This window comes from Aotus nancymaae, unplaced genomic scaffold (assembly GCF_030222135.1).
Source record: "Aotus nancymaae isolate 86718 unplaced genomic scaffold, 86718_ANA_hifiasm-v0.15.2.pri h1tg000108l, whole genome shotgun sequence".
In the NCBI taxonomy this organism is placed as follows: Eukaryota; Metazoa; Chordata; class Mammalia; order Primates; family Aotidae; genus Aotus; species Aotus nancymaae.
Window position 1 is genome coordinate 41,436,058 of NW_026988523.1, and position 15,721 is coordinate 41,451,778.

Sequence of the window (15,721 nt, forward strand, 5' to 3'; positions counted from 1 at the left end):
GAATATTTTTAGGGTAGCCAGTAGAATCTTCTATCAGCTGATGGACTGGATACAGGGTATTGAAGGAATCAAGGATGGCCTCAAGATTTTTGGCTTGAGTCATTGAAAGAACGGAGCCTGGAAAAAAAAAAAGACTGGAAGATGAGCTTTGGAGGGAGTTTGTATTTTACCCAATGTTATCTTGACTCCTTATTTACATTTATCTCTAAAGTTTACTTCCTTTTTTCAATAAATATTTTTGAACACCTGTTTTGTCCCCAGTGTGCACTGAGAAATAAAAGTGAAAAGGATACAGTGCTTTTTCCCCTCAAAACTTTGCCACCTGCAGGGGAGACAGGACTCTCATACAGGGTACGTTATATATATATATATATATGTCATACATTTTAGATATATATAAAATGTGGGCTATATACATGCACATTATATATATGGGGTATACATGCACACACACACACACACACACACACACACACACACACACTGTTACCCAGGTGAGCATCCCAAATCCACAAATCCAAAATCCAAAATGATCCAATGAGCATTTCCTTTGCGTGTCATACTGGTGTTCAGAAAGTGTCAGATTTTGGAGCTTTTTGGATTTGAGATGTTCAGCCTGTACATATTTTGAGAGTAATGGTGGGTATCCTGCCTACTACATAGGGTTATTTTAAGGGTAAAGCAGAGGTAAGCCATGGGACGCCACACTGCAAATTGTTAAGAATTCTATCATCAGGGTCAAGATGGCAATCAGGGATGCTATGATATGGACTAAAACCAAAAGATCCAGGATTGCCTGCCTTGAACAGCTAGATCTTCTCCCCAGGAAGTGCCTGAGGGAGATACACACACAGGTGACAGTGACAAAGGGTAAGTAAAGTTCTACATTATTAGTAGCTGGGCTTGGGTCCTAAATGCCAGTGTGAGTGTTCTGATGAACTGACCTGGGCATGTAGCCCAGGTTAAAGGCCTCCAGAAGCCTCTCTTTGTTCATTAAGTCACTGGTGCCAAGGACTAAAACACTTAGCACACTCAACAACATGTAAGATCAGTGTTGAGGAGGGGTCAGAGCAGACTCCTGAGAGGGCCATTTTCTGTGTGTGATTTTCAAAAAGTACATTGATCTCATCCAATTGGAAATTTTGGCCCCATTAGCATCCTGTGTTAGTATTTCCTCACCCTTACTCTTCCCTTCAATTTCACTTCTCAGAAAGTGGAATCTGAGAATTTGTTGCTTCATCCCCAAACAGTTCAGATTTGCCCATCATGATTATCTGTGGCACATACGGCTTCAACTGGAGAAATTATACTTTTGATAAGAATAGGCAAAATAATATTGTATTCCTGTGTTCATCTCATGATTCAAAACTGACTTGGAAATCATAGTGGTTGGTGTATTAGGCTGTTCTTGCATTGCTATAAATGCATACCCAAGACTGGTCAATTTCTAAGAAAAGAGGCTTACTTGGCTCATAGTTCTGGAGGCTGTACAAGCAATGGCATTGGCATCTGCTTGGCTTCTGAGGAGGCCTCAGGGGGTTTATAATCATGGCAGAAGGTGAAGTGAAAGCAGGAGCAAGAAAGAGTGGGGTGGTGGGAAAGGGATCACACACTCTTAAATGACCAGATGCCCTGTGAACTTAGAGTGAGAGTTCACTTATCAGCAAGGCGATGGCCCAAGCCATTTATGAAAGATCCTCCCCCGTGATCCAAACACCCCCCACCAGGCCCCACCTCCAGCATTGAGATTACTTTTCAGTATGAGATTTGGGTGGGGACAAATATCCAAACTGTATAAGATGGTGTATTAAAACATTTTCACGCTGATGAGAAAGACATACCCAAAACTGGGAAGAAAAAGAGGTGTAATTGGACTAACAGTTCCCCCTGGCTGGGGAGGCCTCAGAATCTGGTGGAGGCGAAAGACACTTCTTACATGGCAGCAGCAAGAGAAAATGAGGAAGAAGCAAAAGTGGAAACCCTTGATAAACCTATCAGATCTCATGAGACTTATTCACTATCATGAGAATAGCATGGGAAAGATGGGCCCCCGTGATTCAATTACCTCCCCCTAGGTCCCTCCCATAACATGTGGGAATTCTGGGAGATAAATTTAAGTTGAGACTTGGTGGGGACACAGCCAAACCATATCAGATGGTGAACAGGGAAGTGTTCCAGTGGTTATATGACCATGTTTCTTGCCAAAACTTCCTGTGTATGATTTTAGTTAATTGCAGTTTCTGAAAGTATCAGCTAATTCTTGGTCTAGAGCCATCTTTCCCTTTCTTAGGGTGAGATAAGAATCCAGAAGCTTTCCTTGGTATGATACAGGCAGAGGGCACTCTTGTCTTCAGTTCATCATGGTTGCAGTGGTTATCCTCGTTCTCCAAGCCTGTGATGTTCCTTAGGGACAGCAGTTGTGCTGTTTCTGTGTCAAGCCTGGGCATTATGCTCATGTGAAACCTTTTTCCCTTGATTTTTGCTACTTCCCCAGGGCACTTCTAGGAAATGGGGCTTGGTATCTGTTAGTGCCATAATTTGCCTATCTCTGACCCCTCCAAGCTGAGGGAAGCCTCGCCTTTCTCCCTGCCACCTCTACTCCACCCTCTGGTCCCTTACTGAGGGCAGGCCTTCTAGGAAGTTCTTTGACTTTATGCAGTTTCTTATTTCTGCCCTGTAAATATAAATGTGCCCTGGGATGAATGAACATAAAGGCCTGGCTATGGGTTTTGAAAATGGAAGTGAAAATACACATATCAAAATCTTAAAAATTACCTTGCTCTAGAGATTATTTCAAAAATAGTTTTATTGAAGTACAATTGACATACAACAGAGTGCACGCATTAAAAATGGACAAGTTGACCAGTTTTGACTTACATATAAACCCGTGAAATCATCACCATAATCAAGATAATGACCACATCCATCACTGCCAAAAGTTGCTTGCATCCCTTTATCATTCCTCTGGCGACTCCTCCTTCCCCCAGGAAACCACTGATCTTTTTCTGTCACTATAGATTAATTTGTCTTTGTTTTCTAAAGTTACATATAAATGGAAGCATACGGTATGTACTTTTTTGGTCTGACTTTTTTTACTAGGCATAATTGTTTTGAAATTTACCCATGCAGTTGTAGTATGCATCAATAGTTCATTTTAACACTGAATAGCAAGGCATGGTCTAGAGTGGGACAAGTGAAGTACCTGGGGTTAAAATGCACCCAGTTTTTTATGATGGTAATCATAGTGATGATGACAACGATGATGATGATGATGATGATGATTGTAGAAACATTTAATAAGACCTGCTCTCTTAACAAGTTTTTAAGTGTAACATACAGTACCATTAAGTATAGGCATGAGGTTATACAGTGGATCTCTAGAATGTGTTGATCTTGTATAACTGAAATTTATATCCCTTGAATAGGAACTCCCCATTTCCTTTTCCTCCCAGCTCCTGGCAACCATCATTCTACTTTCTGTTTCTATGAGTTAGGCTATTTTTGATACCTTTCATATGTGGAATCATGCAGTATTTGTCCTTCTATGGCTGGTTTATTTCACTTAGAATTATGTCTACCAGGTTCAACCATGTGGTCACAAATGTCAGAATTTCTTTCTTTTTTAAAGCTGAATAATATTCCATTGCATGTGTAACCCACATTTTCTGTATCCACTTATCTGCTGATAGTCATTTGAGTTGTTTCCATGTCTTGGCTTTTGTGAATAGTGCTCCAATGAACATGGAAGGGCAGATATCTCTTCAAGATGCTGGTTTAGATAATCTTGGGTGTATACCAGAAGTGAGACTGCTGGAGCATGTGGTATTTCTATTTTTATTTTTTTGAGGAGCCTCCATACTGTCTTCTATAGTGACTGCATCATTTGACATTCCCACTAACAGTTTATAAGGCTTCCAATTTCTCTACATCCTTGCCAACATTTGTTATCTTTTGTTTTTGTTGATGACAGTCATCCTGACGTGTATAGAAGGTTCGGGATATCTCATTATGGTTTTAATATGCATTTCCCTAATTATTAGTGATGTTGAACACCTTTTCATATAACTTGGCCATTAAGACTGTTTCCTTTGCTGTGCAGAAGTTTTTGTTGTTGTTATTCAATTGTGGTTCCACCTGTTTTTGCTTTTGTTGCTTATGTGTTTGGTGTCACATCCAGGAAGTCGCTGCCTACACCAATGTCATTAAGCTTTTCTCCTGTATCTTCTTCCAGGGGTTTTATGGTTTTAGATACCATGTTTAAATCTCTAATCCATTTTGAGTTGATTTTTGGGTACAATGGATAAGAGTTTAATTTTATCATCTTGCATATGGATATCCAGTTTTCCCAACACCATTTAATGATAACTTCTTTGCCCATTGTATATTTTTGACACTCTTGTTGACCTGTGTGGGTGACTTCCAGGCTCTCTATTCTGTTCTATTGATCTACATGTCTGTTTTTTCAGGTACCATCTGTTTTAAGTAACTTTCTAAAATATTTTGAAATTAGAATGTGTGATACTTCTGATTGTGTTCTTCTTTTTCAAGATGACTTAGACTATTTTGAAACTTTTTGTGGTTCCATATAAATTTTAGGATTTAAAATAATTTCTGTAACAAAGGCCATTTGGGATTTTGAAACACAGTGAGTTCTGAATCTGTTTCAGTTGTTCTTTTTTTTTCTTTCTCACAATGGGTTTTGTTTTTCTGCTTTTTCACATGCCTGCTAATTTTTTATAGCATGGGACATACTTACACTTTAAAACTTTTTGTTGCTTATCTGAAATTCAAATTTAACCAAGCGTACTGTATTTTATCTGGCAGCCCAATATCCGGAGAACTCTAGCTTCCTTTACTTCTCTGGAATCTTATTTTTGTCTCCTCAACTTTGCAAATTCTCCAGACTCTGCCTGAGCTCTCACTCATTGTGTTGTACCCTGGACACACTCTCATGCCAGTAAGCTGAGGCCACCGTAGGGCTCAACTTTTTTGTTTCCCGACTCTCAGATTGTTGTTCTTTGTTGTCAGATGCTCGTTATCTTAAAACATAATTTTTCATATACTTTGTCCTTTTTGGTTGTTTCACACTGGAGAGTAAATCTGGTCTCTGTTACTTTGTCTTTGGTTGAAAGTGGAAGTCTGTATCCAGAAGTTGCTGTTTTTAAACGCAGCCAAAAATGTATGTTTGATCCCTTCATTTGCTTTATAGTTTTTATGCAATTAAATACTTAAAAAATAATTCTTTGGATCATAAGGGTGCCTGGTGATTATGAGGGTTCCTCACTACTGTTGGGAAATTGATTAGAAGTGCACGTCTGCTAATAAGGGAATGGGATGGGCCACTGGGGTTGTTAACAAGTACAAAGCATAAATTGGCACACTACATTATATTACACTAATTGTCAGAGTTTGAATCAAAACATAGACTTGGCTGGGGGTCAAATCTTGTAGGCCCAAATTGTATTTGGAGTCAAGGCCAGGAAGACAAGTCTGATAGAGTCAGGGTGGTCAAACTGGGGCCATAGGGGGATTTAGGAAGATGTAAATTCTCTTATTCCTTGTTCAATATTCAGTGACATTCTTCCTAGGGGACTCTGGAAATAAAAATAAAAGCATGTCCTCTCTCTTCTCTTTGGTTTCTCTCGGTCTAGCTGTATGCCGCTATCCTCTGGGCATGTCAGGAGGCCAGATTCCAGATGAGGACATCACAGCTTCCAGTCAGTGGTCAGAGTCCACAGCTGCCAAATATGGAAGGTGAGGATGGCTACTTCAAGACAGCCCATGTTCTGGGGTTGGACAGATTTCCTGGGCACAGATTCCTGACCCAAGGGGCTGGGGAAGGGAAGGTGGTGTCATTGGCAGGAGCTGTTGAGAATGGAGGATGGACAGCGAGTGGGCTGTCCTGCTCTCTATGTTTTCAGGGAGAGAATTGAGGGCTTAGCCACGTGTACTGTCTGGCAGCCCCATCTCAACCACAGAAGCCCCAGGGCCATATCAACCACAATGAATGGGTTCATTGATAGGAAGTGGATTTGCTTTCCCTGACTTTCTCACTGTGAGCTGCTGCAGGATGTGGGCAACGGTGGCAGCTATGGGAAGGTGCAGATTATGTAGGACACTGGGAGTTAGCGTCCACTCCTCTTCTCAGGGGGCCTATGAAATATCACTCACTGCAAAGCATCAAGGGCTTAACTAGACATTGAGGCCTCCAACAAGTTATCTCCCTCTCTCAGGGATCTCTCACATGGAAGGGCCATCCTTACCCACAGACAGAGTGTGGCAGTTTCCTGGGGTGATTGATTCAGGGGTCTTCTACATCAATAAACTCCCTACTGCTCTACTGGTTGGACCCAACACTCTTTCCTGAATCTAATTATTTTGGTGTGAAGTATTGATTTTATTAAAATGGAACTACCCATAAGAAAAGCAATCCTGACGAACCTTCCCCATAATTTCTTAGTGTATGAAAGACTAGAGTGACGATTGGTGGAATTGAAAGGGAGTGACAAATGAATGGGTGATATCTGTGGGAAAAAGGAACATTCTAGGGGAGAGAAAGTGGTAGGAGGTTCTCAAAATAAACTTTATAATAATTTCACAATTTTGCTCAGTGGTAACTCAGGCTGGAGGTAATAAAACGAAACCAGATTATTTACTACTTCCTTGACATGCTCTTCCCCCTCATCCTTCCCACGTGTTTCTATGGCTCCTTGTTGGTCTGTGATGCCCATCCTGCTGCACTGCATAAGCCACACTGGAGGCCCTACTATCCCTCCTCCCTACTGCCATAACTTGATGTCCAAGCAAAGGGTGGCTAGCTTTGTTAGACTGAGTTTGAATGTGGGAAGGGAGATATGAAATAACTGATGGGGGAACAGAGGGTAGGAAGAGTTTTATTTCTCTTTAGACCTCTAAATCAGGACGGAGAATGAAGGCTACACGTGATCTGAAGGCCTCCAGCTCACTGGTGGGGATGTCTCTCAGGGTTTCTTGATACTCCAGGGAGAGGGATCTGACCACAAATGGGTGCTGTGGTGGCAGTGAAAACTGTGGTGATAACCTGAAAAGTTTATAAGAACTGGGCAGTCTGCCCTCTCCCCTCAGTACAGGGCAGCTGCTTGCCTGTGAACCAGTAAACAGCTCTGTGGTTTCATGGTTACTCCCTCTCTCCCCAACCTTTACCTTTCAAGGCTGGACTCAGAAGAAGGGGATGGAGCCTGGTGCCCTGAGATTCCAGTGGAACCTGATGACCTGAAGGAGTTTCTACAGATTGACTTACATACCCTCCATTTTATCACTCTGGTGGGGACCCAGGGGCGCCATGCAGGGGGTCACGGCATTGAGTTTGCCCCCATGTACAAGATCAACTACAGTCGGGATGGCACTCGCTGGATCTCTTGGCGGAACCGTCATGGGAAACAGGTAGGAAGTAGAGACATCCAGACTCTGGGATGTCCAAGACCATGTTTTGACTTAGGCTAGGAGAAGAAGGGTATGGGTTGTCTGTGTGGGTATGTGTGTCCACAGACCAGGCATGCCCTTGTAAATGTGTGACCCAGGGTGAGGGATGCAGAGAAGGAATACCAAGGCCACGGGGAAAGTGGAGTAGATGTATTCTGCTCCTTGAATTAAGAAGAGGAAGCCCATAGAAAGGGTGGGGGGGTGGCGGGCAAGGAACAGTGAACATAATTTAATACCACCTCACCACTCTTTCTCTTCTCTCTCCCCAGGTGCTGGATGGAAATAGTAACCCCTATGACATTTTCCTGAAGGACTTGGAGCCGCCTATTGTGGCCAGATTTGTCCGGTTCATTCCAGTCACTGACCACTCCATGAATGTGTGCATGAGGGTGGAGCTTTATGGCTGTGTCTGGCTAGGTAGGTCATTCGCCCAGGAAGCCTATAGACCTTATTAAAGACTCTGACTTCTGGGAAATGAAGGCAATCTTATCAGAAAGGGATCATTTACTCCTGAAACGGTGATTCCCTCTCGGGAAGAGTAGAGACAGAAGCATTGCTCATTATCCCAGTGCTTGGTGTCCCACACCCAGAGTCATGCATTCAGAGTCATTATGCTGACTGCCACTGAGGGGCGCTTCTCCACAGTGCTTCCTGGGTGCCCAGATGGGGTCCTGCTGGACATGCTGTGCAAGCTTGTACCCCTGAAACTCACATAGTTTCCTAAGGTAATGGGCCTGGGTAGTAGGCACTCACTTGGCTGTGTTTCCTTTGCAGATGGCTTGGTGTCATACAATGCTCCAGCTGGGCAGCAGTTTGTACTCCCTGGGGGCTCCATCATTTATCTGAATGATTCTGTCTATGATGGAGCTGTTGGGTACAGGTAAATCCTGGGAAACTTCGATAATCAGAATGGGAAACTGGTCACTAGGAGAGCATAATATTTTATCATGTCTTGGGATCAATAATCAACCAATCAGTATTTATTTAGTTCCTGTACAAGGCATTTGGAGATAATTTAGATGAAGGAATATACACGACCTTTATTTCCAGGGAACTTAAAGCCTAGTTTGGGAAGACAGGTTAATTACTCAGAAAACAATCAATTACACAAAGCAAGGACTAGAGTTTGTGACATGGCTCTAAGTATAATAGCCATATTTTTGACCCTCAAAACAGGACATGTGGTTTGACACAAACACTGGCCTACTTATGGAAACAAAGGCCCAGAGAATTGTAGTAATGATACTCTGGGCAGGTCAAAAAATCAGAAAGAATAGACCTTATAAATATAAATGCTTTGAAAATTGTAAAAAGGGGACTAGTAAGGTTTACAATAGACAAGGAAAGTTTCTAGGGCAAGATGAGAATTGTAGCAGAGGAAGGTAGGTAGAAGGTAGCAGAAGAAAGGAAGCAGGGCTGAAGGCAAGACTGGCCTGACTATAGTAGAAGCTCGAGCTGAGAAGAACAGAATGGAACAGTGGATAAGCCTGAAGTGGATCAATGGAGGGCCATGGCGAAGAAGTGTAACCAGATACAGTTGGAACTTAGGGTTGGATAAGGAATGCTCCCACTTATCCCATTTCGCTTTAAGACTTCAAGCCTTGCCATTCTTCTATCCCATGCTAACACTTTTCTAAGCTTGGTCTGTATCTGCAAAGTGGTAAGTCAGACCACAGTGAAGACCAGACCAGATGATGGAGATTGACAGGGGTCAAGAGGAGATACTAGTGAGGCTCAGGAAGGGAGTGTGGAATTACAGGCTTCCATTGGCTTAGGTGTGGAGAATGAACTATTGCCCTCTAGCTGCCATCCCCTGGGCGAAGGCCTGATTCATCCACACTCTTCTACTCCTAGTCACTTCCTTTCCATCTTCTTAGTCACTGTTCTTTCCTGTTTGTTTAAACTGTCTTGGCGTAATTTCACTCAGTCACACCCCAACAGACATGTATTCAAGGCATAGAGGAAATCAGAGATCTATCAAATTCAGTTTAATTTAATAAGGCTTTGTTAATCAGCTGTTACTAAACACAAGGAGTTTGGCCAGGCATGCTAGGTATTCAAGGGTAATGAAGTCATCGATACTACCTTTAAAGAGCTCACAATTTGGAGTAGGGGCTAAAACAGAATATAAGTTACTATGATTCAAGTGTATGAGCAAGAGATAGCCTATGATTGCTTTGAGATGCAAAGGAAAAAGTAAACTTTAGTAGGAAAGCACACAAATGGGGATGAAAACATCTGGTTTTATATAATAAAAGTTACTTCTGTTTGCTGGGATGAAAATGTGTATGAAAAGCATTTCATAAGATAAATTGATGTACACATGTAAGTTGTTATCCGATTAACGTTTTTCTGACTGAAGGACCAGTAAAGATATGGTAGAACAGATACATCTGAATTGGGTCCCAAAGAATGGGTAGAATTTTCACAGGTACAGAACCTTGAAATGGAATTTTAGGCAGAGGGAATAGCATGAGGTAAAAAGAATCATGGTTATAAAGTTTAGGGGACTCTCTGGGAGAAATCAACGGTTTATTTAACCATGGACCATATTTATGTGGCAAAGTAGTGCAGGAGAAGCGTACAAAGAGGATTATGCCATATTTTGAAGGAACCTGAAGTCAAGGCCAAAAGGAGCAAGAAGAGGAGGAAGAGGAAGAGGAGAAGTCGCTATTCTTGTTCTTTATAAACATTATCATTAACGTAATGAGTCTTTGAAGATTTTTAAAGCTGGGGAAGGACATGATTTGGAGCTGTGCTTTAGACAGATTAATCAAACAGCATGCACAGGTTAGATTTGAATGGAATGAGGAGGTGATGGGAACATTTTAAAACTCTGAGTTCTGTCAAGTAAAAAGAATTAATGACCAAGGCCATAACTGTGACTGTGGGAAATGAGGAAAAGATACTCATTTCGGGAACATTTACAATCTGATTGGATGTATGGGGCATACAGTAGGGTGTGAAAAAGAGTTAGATGAAGCCTGACCATCTAAGTGGCTGAAACAATGGGGCTGATGTTTATTCATTCAACAAATATATTTTGAGTGCTTAGTATGAACCAAGCACTTTCAGTTACTATGAAAGAGAAGTATAATTTATAGAAAAGGGAAACCAACGTGAAAGATTTAGTTAATAGGGAATGATGATGGATTTAGTTTGGGGTGTAAGTCTATGAGACTGACAAGACTTTCAGTAGAGAAATAAGGAAGGTAGCTGGAATTGCAGCTTTGAACTCCAGGGGAAAGATTTTTAAAAATTACAAAAATTCAGATATAATTGGCTTTCATTTAATAATTGAGGTAATAAAATATCTGGTGGAGGTGGCTGAGTGTAGAGATCCTTTCAGCCACTGTGAGATGACATTCATCAGAGTCTCAGGAAATAGTCATATTACCAAAGGTTAGTTTTGTTTCAAAAAATTCAACAGTAATATATGCCTACTAGTGATTTTAATAACTCTAAGGTATACAAACACAGAAAATTTCTTTTCTTATCCCTTCTCACTTGATTTAATTTTGGCCAAGGGGAAACTGAGCAGGCATTTCTTTTAATTTGTGTTGCTTTTCATAAGACTTTCATGGGATTTACTTTTCTGGGGATAATTGGAAATATATTTATTGCAAGTAAACTTATATTCTCCTAGCTTTCTGATCTGTAGAGAGAAGAAAAAGATGGCAAAACCTTGGAAGGGAGATCCAGGCTCTGGTCACTGTGGATAAGGCCAGTCAAATTTTATAATTTACCAAACATTTTTTAATGAATAAATATATTTTAAAAGGCTGGCATAATCACTCTTAGTATTTTTTATTTTTTTTGCAATTCACAAATTTTACATATTATTGATCTGGCTATAAACCTCAAGGGTCACACCCATTATAGCTTGAGGGTGAGTATCCCAATTTCTTTATTTGGGAGATTTGTGTCACATCTGCTGAAGCTTGGGATGCAGAGCTTGAGGAAAGAGAAGTTCCATGTGATGGAGTCTTGCTCTGTCCCTCCATAAAAAGAAGGAAGGAGCCTCTTTGTGTCCTCCAAATAGTCAAATAAGTATAAATGCAGTTATATTCCATCCAGCAGTCAGTCTTCTGGCAAACTCAGCCTTTAAAACAGAGCCTTTTACTCAGAAGTCAAAAAAGGCTGCTAAGCTAGAACACAAAACTAAATCCGATACCTGGGATTCTCATGAAATCCATACATCTTACTTCCTGGGTCTAGTATCCTACAAATTTAACTAAAAATAAATAGAAATTATGATTTAAGCTTAGAGATTATGTTTTCCCCCCTGTAGTTTAATATCAAATTGGGTTGCTGGATATGTAGACTAGAAGAGAGCGTGACTGGCTTCTCTGAAATTGATTCACTGAATAATGACAACACGTAGTTAAAGGAGAGTCAGCACTAAGTTCTGGAAACATCTATTTGATAATGGGGCCAGTGGTACTATGTATGGTAGTATTCATTCTAAGCATTTATCCATTTCGTCATTTAGTCAATGAATTAATTCATCAAATGCGTTTGATAATATTGAGTCATTATGTGAAGACATATCCGGTATATAAGAATAGGCAAGGTGCGATAGATTATAGAAAGCTTTTCATATTAAATGATAACATGTTGTTTAAAAGTTTTACTACTAAAGGGGTAAGCATTGAATATTTTATAAAAATTACTAATATGAAATTCTTAATTCTCCATTGATGTAAGATAAACTAGTCAGTACTATTATACAAATTTGATTATTTGTAATCCTTCAATTCCAAGATAATAAACTCTTACAAAATCTGTAGTAAAGATGCTGGGTAAAAGTTCTTCCATGAATGTGTGATTAACTCAGATTTCTCTCTCCTTTCCCCACCCTTCTCCTGGTCTGAGCAGCATGACAGAAGGGCTAGGCCAGTTGACAGATGGTGTGTCTGGCCTGGATGATTTCACCCAGACCCATGAATACCACGTGTGGCCCGGTTATGACTATGTGGGCTGGCGGAACGAGAGTGCCACCAATGGCTACATTGAGATCATGTTTGAATTTGACCGCATCAGGAATTTCACTACTATGAAGGTGAGTGGAGTCGGGTGTGGTAGAACTTCTTTAAGGAGGCACACATCATAGTGTTGTAGAGAAAAGGCATGCTAGAAAGAAGCCTAGGCTGATGCCAGTTCAATGACATATTCTGTTACTAACTAGCTAAATGCATTTCACAGGTCGCTTCTTCTCTAAGGGTGTGATTCTTCATTTGTGGGTAAGGGAGTTAGATCACTGAGCTCTCATTTTTTTGTTGTTGTTCTAACACTGAAGGTGACATATTCATTAGGTACAATAACACAGTGTCCAGGGCCCACAGATTTTTAAGGCCCCTAAAAATGCTTTAATTGCTTTTAATGTCAGGTGAAAAAAATTAATTTTTAGGTTAAAGATTATATTTATCTTTTTACCAGTGCAGTTGTGTGTGTATATGTGTGTGTGTGTGTATATATATACACACACAAACATACATATGTATATATTTATACATATATACACACATATATATATGGAGTAAAGATGCTGGGTTAAATCTCTTCCATGAATGTGTGATTAACTCATATATATATGTATGTGTGTATATACACTTTTTTTTTCCAAAAAAAAAGATGAAACTGTTTTGGATTGTAAATATTTCAGGTCTCTCACCTAGCCCTGTTGAAAAGTAGACTGGCTCTAAAATGTACCTAGGAGGAAGTAGGATGGCAGTCTGCCTCTTACCTCAGTTCAAAATAGCTCTAATCAGGGTAGGCAGCAACTGTGATTGAGAAGATCATAGACTCGAGAGAGTTCAAGGCGAGGGAGGGCCTGAGAAGTCGCTGCAGTCCTCATTTAACAGGTGAGGAAACTGCAGTCCAGCAACAGAAAGTGAGGTGGTGAAGGACAGACAGTGCATACAGGTAACAAGGTTGCAGCCCAGGTTTTGTGAGGCCTGACCAACTATCACTGCCACTGTGAGGTTCCTAGAAGGAAAAATCCAGAAGACTGCAGAACATCAACTATTCACCAAGGGTGGTGCTCACAGAAACAGCAGGTCTTGACTCTTACTGAGTTGGCTGGCACTGTGTCCCTGTGCAACTTAGCAGGGCCAGCCTGTCACTCACATGCCTCTCTCTCTACCAGGTTCACTGCAACAACATGTTTGCTAAAGGCGTGAAGATCTTTAAGGAGGTACAGTGCTACTTCCGCTCTGATGCCAACGAGTGGGAACCTAATGCCATTTCCTTCCCCCTTGTCCTGGATGACGTCAACCCCAGCGCCCGGTTTGTCACGGTGCCTCTCCACCACAGAATGGCCAGTGCCATCAAGTGCCAATACCATTTTGCTGATACCTGGATGATGTTCAGTGAGATCACCTTCCAATCAGGTAGGGACCTCAGGTCCCCTTTGGGAAGTGGGAACAAGGTGATGAAGGAGGAAGGCACACACCCAGAACATCTCATTAGCAGGTCTCTGAGAGGAGTGGCATTGTACAAGTGGCTTCTCATTGCTGGTTACAGTGAATCCTGTGTGTGACTAGTTTTACTTGTGGAGAGGTAGGGATGAGAATGGAGGTGAACAAATATTCATGTAACTCTTCTTAGAAAATATTTTTTAAAAAAGAGAGCATAGTACTATTTTTTCAAGAAATCTTGATTGTTTTTTGTAGGAAATTGTATTTTGATACTACAAACTGGGCAATAGAGATGCTCATTGCTAATAGGTTGTCATTGTTTCTTGGACTTTTTGGTGGAAGAAAGCAATGAAGTGAACAAAATATTCATGTAACTCTTCATTATAAACTCATTGATTTTTGTAAATTTAATGTTTAATTGATTGCAGCTATTCTCACTCTGTTTCCCTGGCTGGAGTGCAGTGGTGCAGTCTCGGCTCACTGCAACCCTGCCTCCTGGGTTCAAGTGATTCTCCTGCCTCAGCCTCCCAAGTAGCTGGGATTACACGTGCCTGTTACTGCATCTGGCTAATTTTTCTATTTTTAGTAAAGACAAGGTTTCACCATGTTGGCCAGATTGGTCTCCAACTCCTAACTTTAAGTGATCCGCCTGTCTTGGCCTCCCAAAGTGTTAGAATTACAGGCATGAGCCACCAAGCCCAGCCATTATTCTTTTGAATACTCAAGTTGTGCTATCTTTGACTAGAGCTTGCATTTTTTAAAGGGGCTCTTTGCTCTTTGAATCTGACCCTAGAAGCCTTTGATAACTTTCTTGTTTTCTGAAAGAACAAGGTATTTCAAGCTCATTTTGAACATGTACTGCCCCCGACATGGAATCAACCATTTCTTCAAGAAATTGTGATTCCTTTTGGTAGTAAATGGTATTTAGATACCATAAACTGGGCAATAGGGATGCTCATTGCCAATAGGTTATCACTGTTTCTTGGATTTTTCAGTGAAAGAAAGCAATGAAATATGTATTTTTAAAAATAAAAAGATTATGAGTTCACCTTGTTACTTCCAATTCAAATTAAAGATAAGGTTTTCATTTAAATTTGATTTTATACTTTCATCTCTATTATTTATGCTAAATATATTTTCTAACAATGTTAGCAGCATTTTCTTCATCTTAGTATTCAAAAAGCAATACCAATATTATTACTAACAACATAACTATTGAGCATTAAGATTTCTTTGCAATTCTCTTTTCTTTGTCCTGGGAATGTATCCTACTAAGAATGTGTAGTCAAAGTACTATGCTCTAAGGTCAGTTGAGTAACAGTAGGATAATTCTTTTCTGTATATAGTTATGTCACCAATGTGATATACACTTAGGTTCATTGTATTTTGATTATTTCAACTTTTAAGTATTCATTTTAAACTCTAAACACTACTTTTGATTGAACAGTAACAGTAGCAAATAGTTATTTAAATTCCTGGAGCCAGAAACTGCGAAATCTTGAAAAGTTAAAAGGCATTTAGAACATTGTTCATACCATTAAATTTTAGATGGGGAGACAAAAGATACACAATGCTTTTAAAAAATATCCAAAGTAATATGAACAATAAAGGGTCAGAAGGAGAAAGGGCACTAGAGTGGGTTTGTCATAGACAGCGTCAAAGGAATGAGACTTGCACTAGGCCTGGAAGAAAAGTCCAGGTGTAAAATAACATAAGAGAGATGAAGAGACTAATTTGAAGATAAACCACACTTTGGGAGGCCAAGGTGGGAGGATTGCTTGTATTCAAGAGTTTGAGACTAGCCTGGGCAACATGGAGAAACCCTGTCTCCACAAAAATCA

The 15,721-nt window shown here is 40.5% G+C and overlaps 1 protein-coding gene across 6 annotated transcripts in view; it reads left to right on the forward strand.

Annotated features, from left to right (window-relative positions):
- The window catches only part of DDR2 (discoidin domain receptor tyrosine kinase 2), a 157,770-nt gene that overhangs the window by 119,850 nt on the left and 22,199 nt on the right, over positions 1 to 15,721 (forward strand). For all 6 annotated transcript variants that reach the window (XM_064370777.1, XM_012468878.3, XM_012468880.3 and 3 more), the window contains 6 exons: positions 5,652 to 5,754; positions 7,191 to 7,422; positions 7,731 to 7,878; positions 8,236 to 8,341; positions 12,340 to 12,523; positions 13,610 to 13,853. In XM_064370777.1, the coding sequence (XP_064226847.1) occupies positions 5,652 to 5,754; positions 7,191 to 7,422; positions 7,731 to 7,878; positions 8,236 to 8,341; positions 12,340 to 12,523; positions 13,610 to 13,853 (1,017 nt within the window). The remainder of the gene's footprint in view (positions 1 to 5,651; positions 5,755 to 7,190; positions 7,423 to 7,730; positions 7,879 to 8,235; positions 8,342 to 12,339; positions 12,524 to 13,609; positions 13,854 to 15,721) is intronic.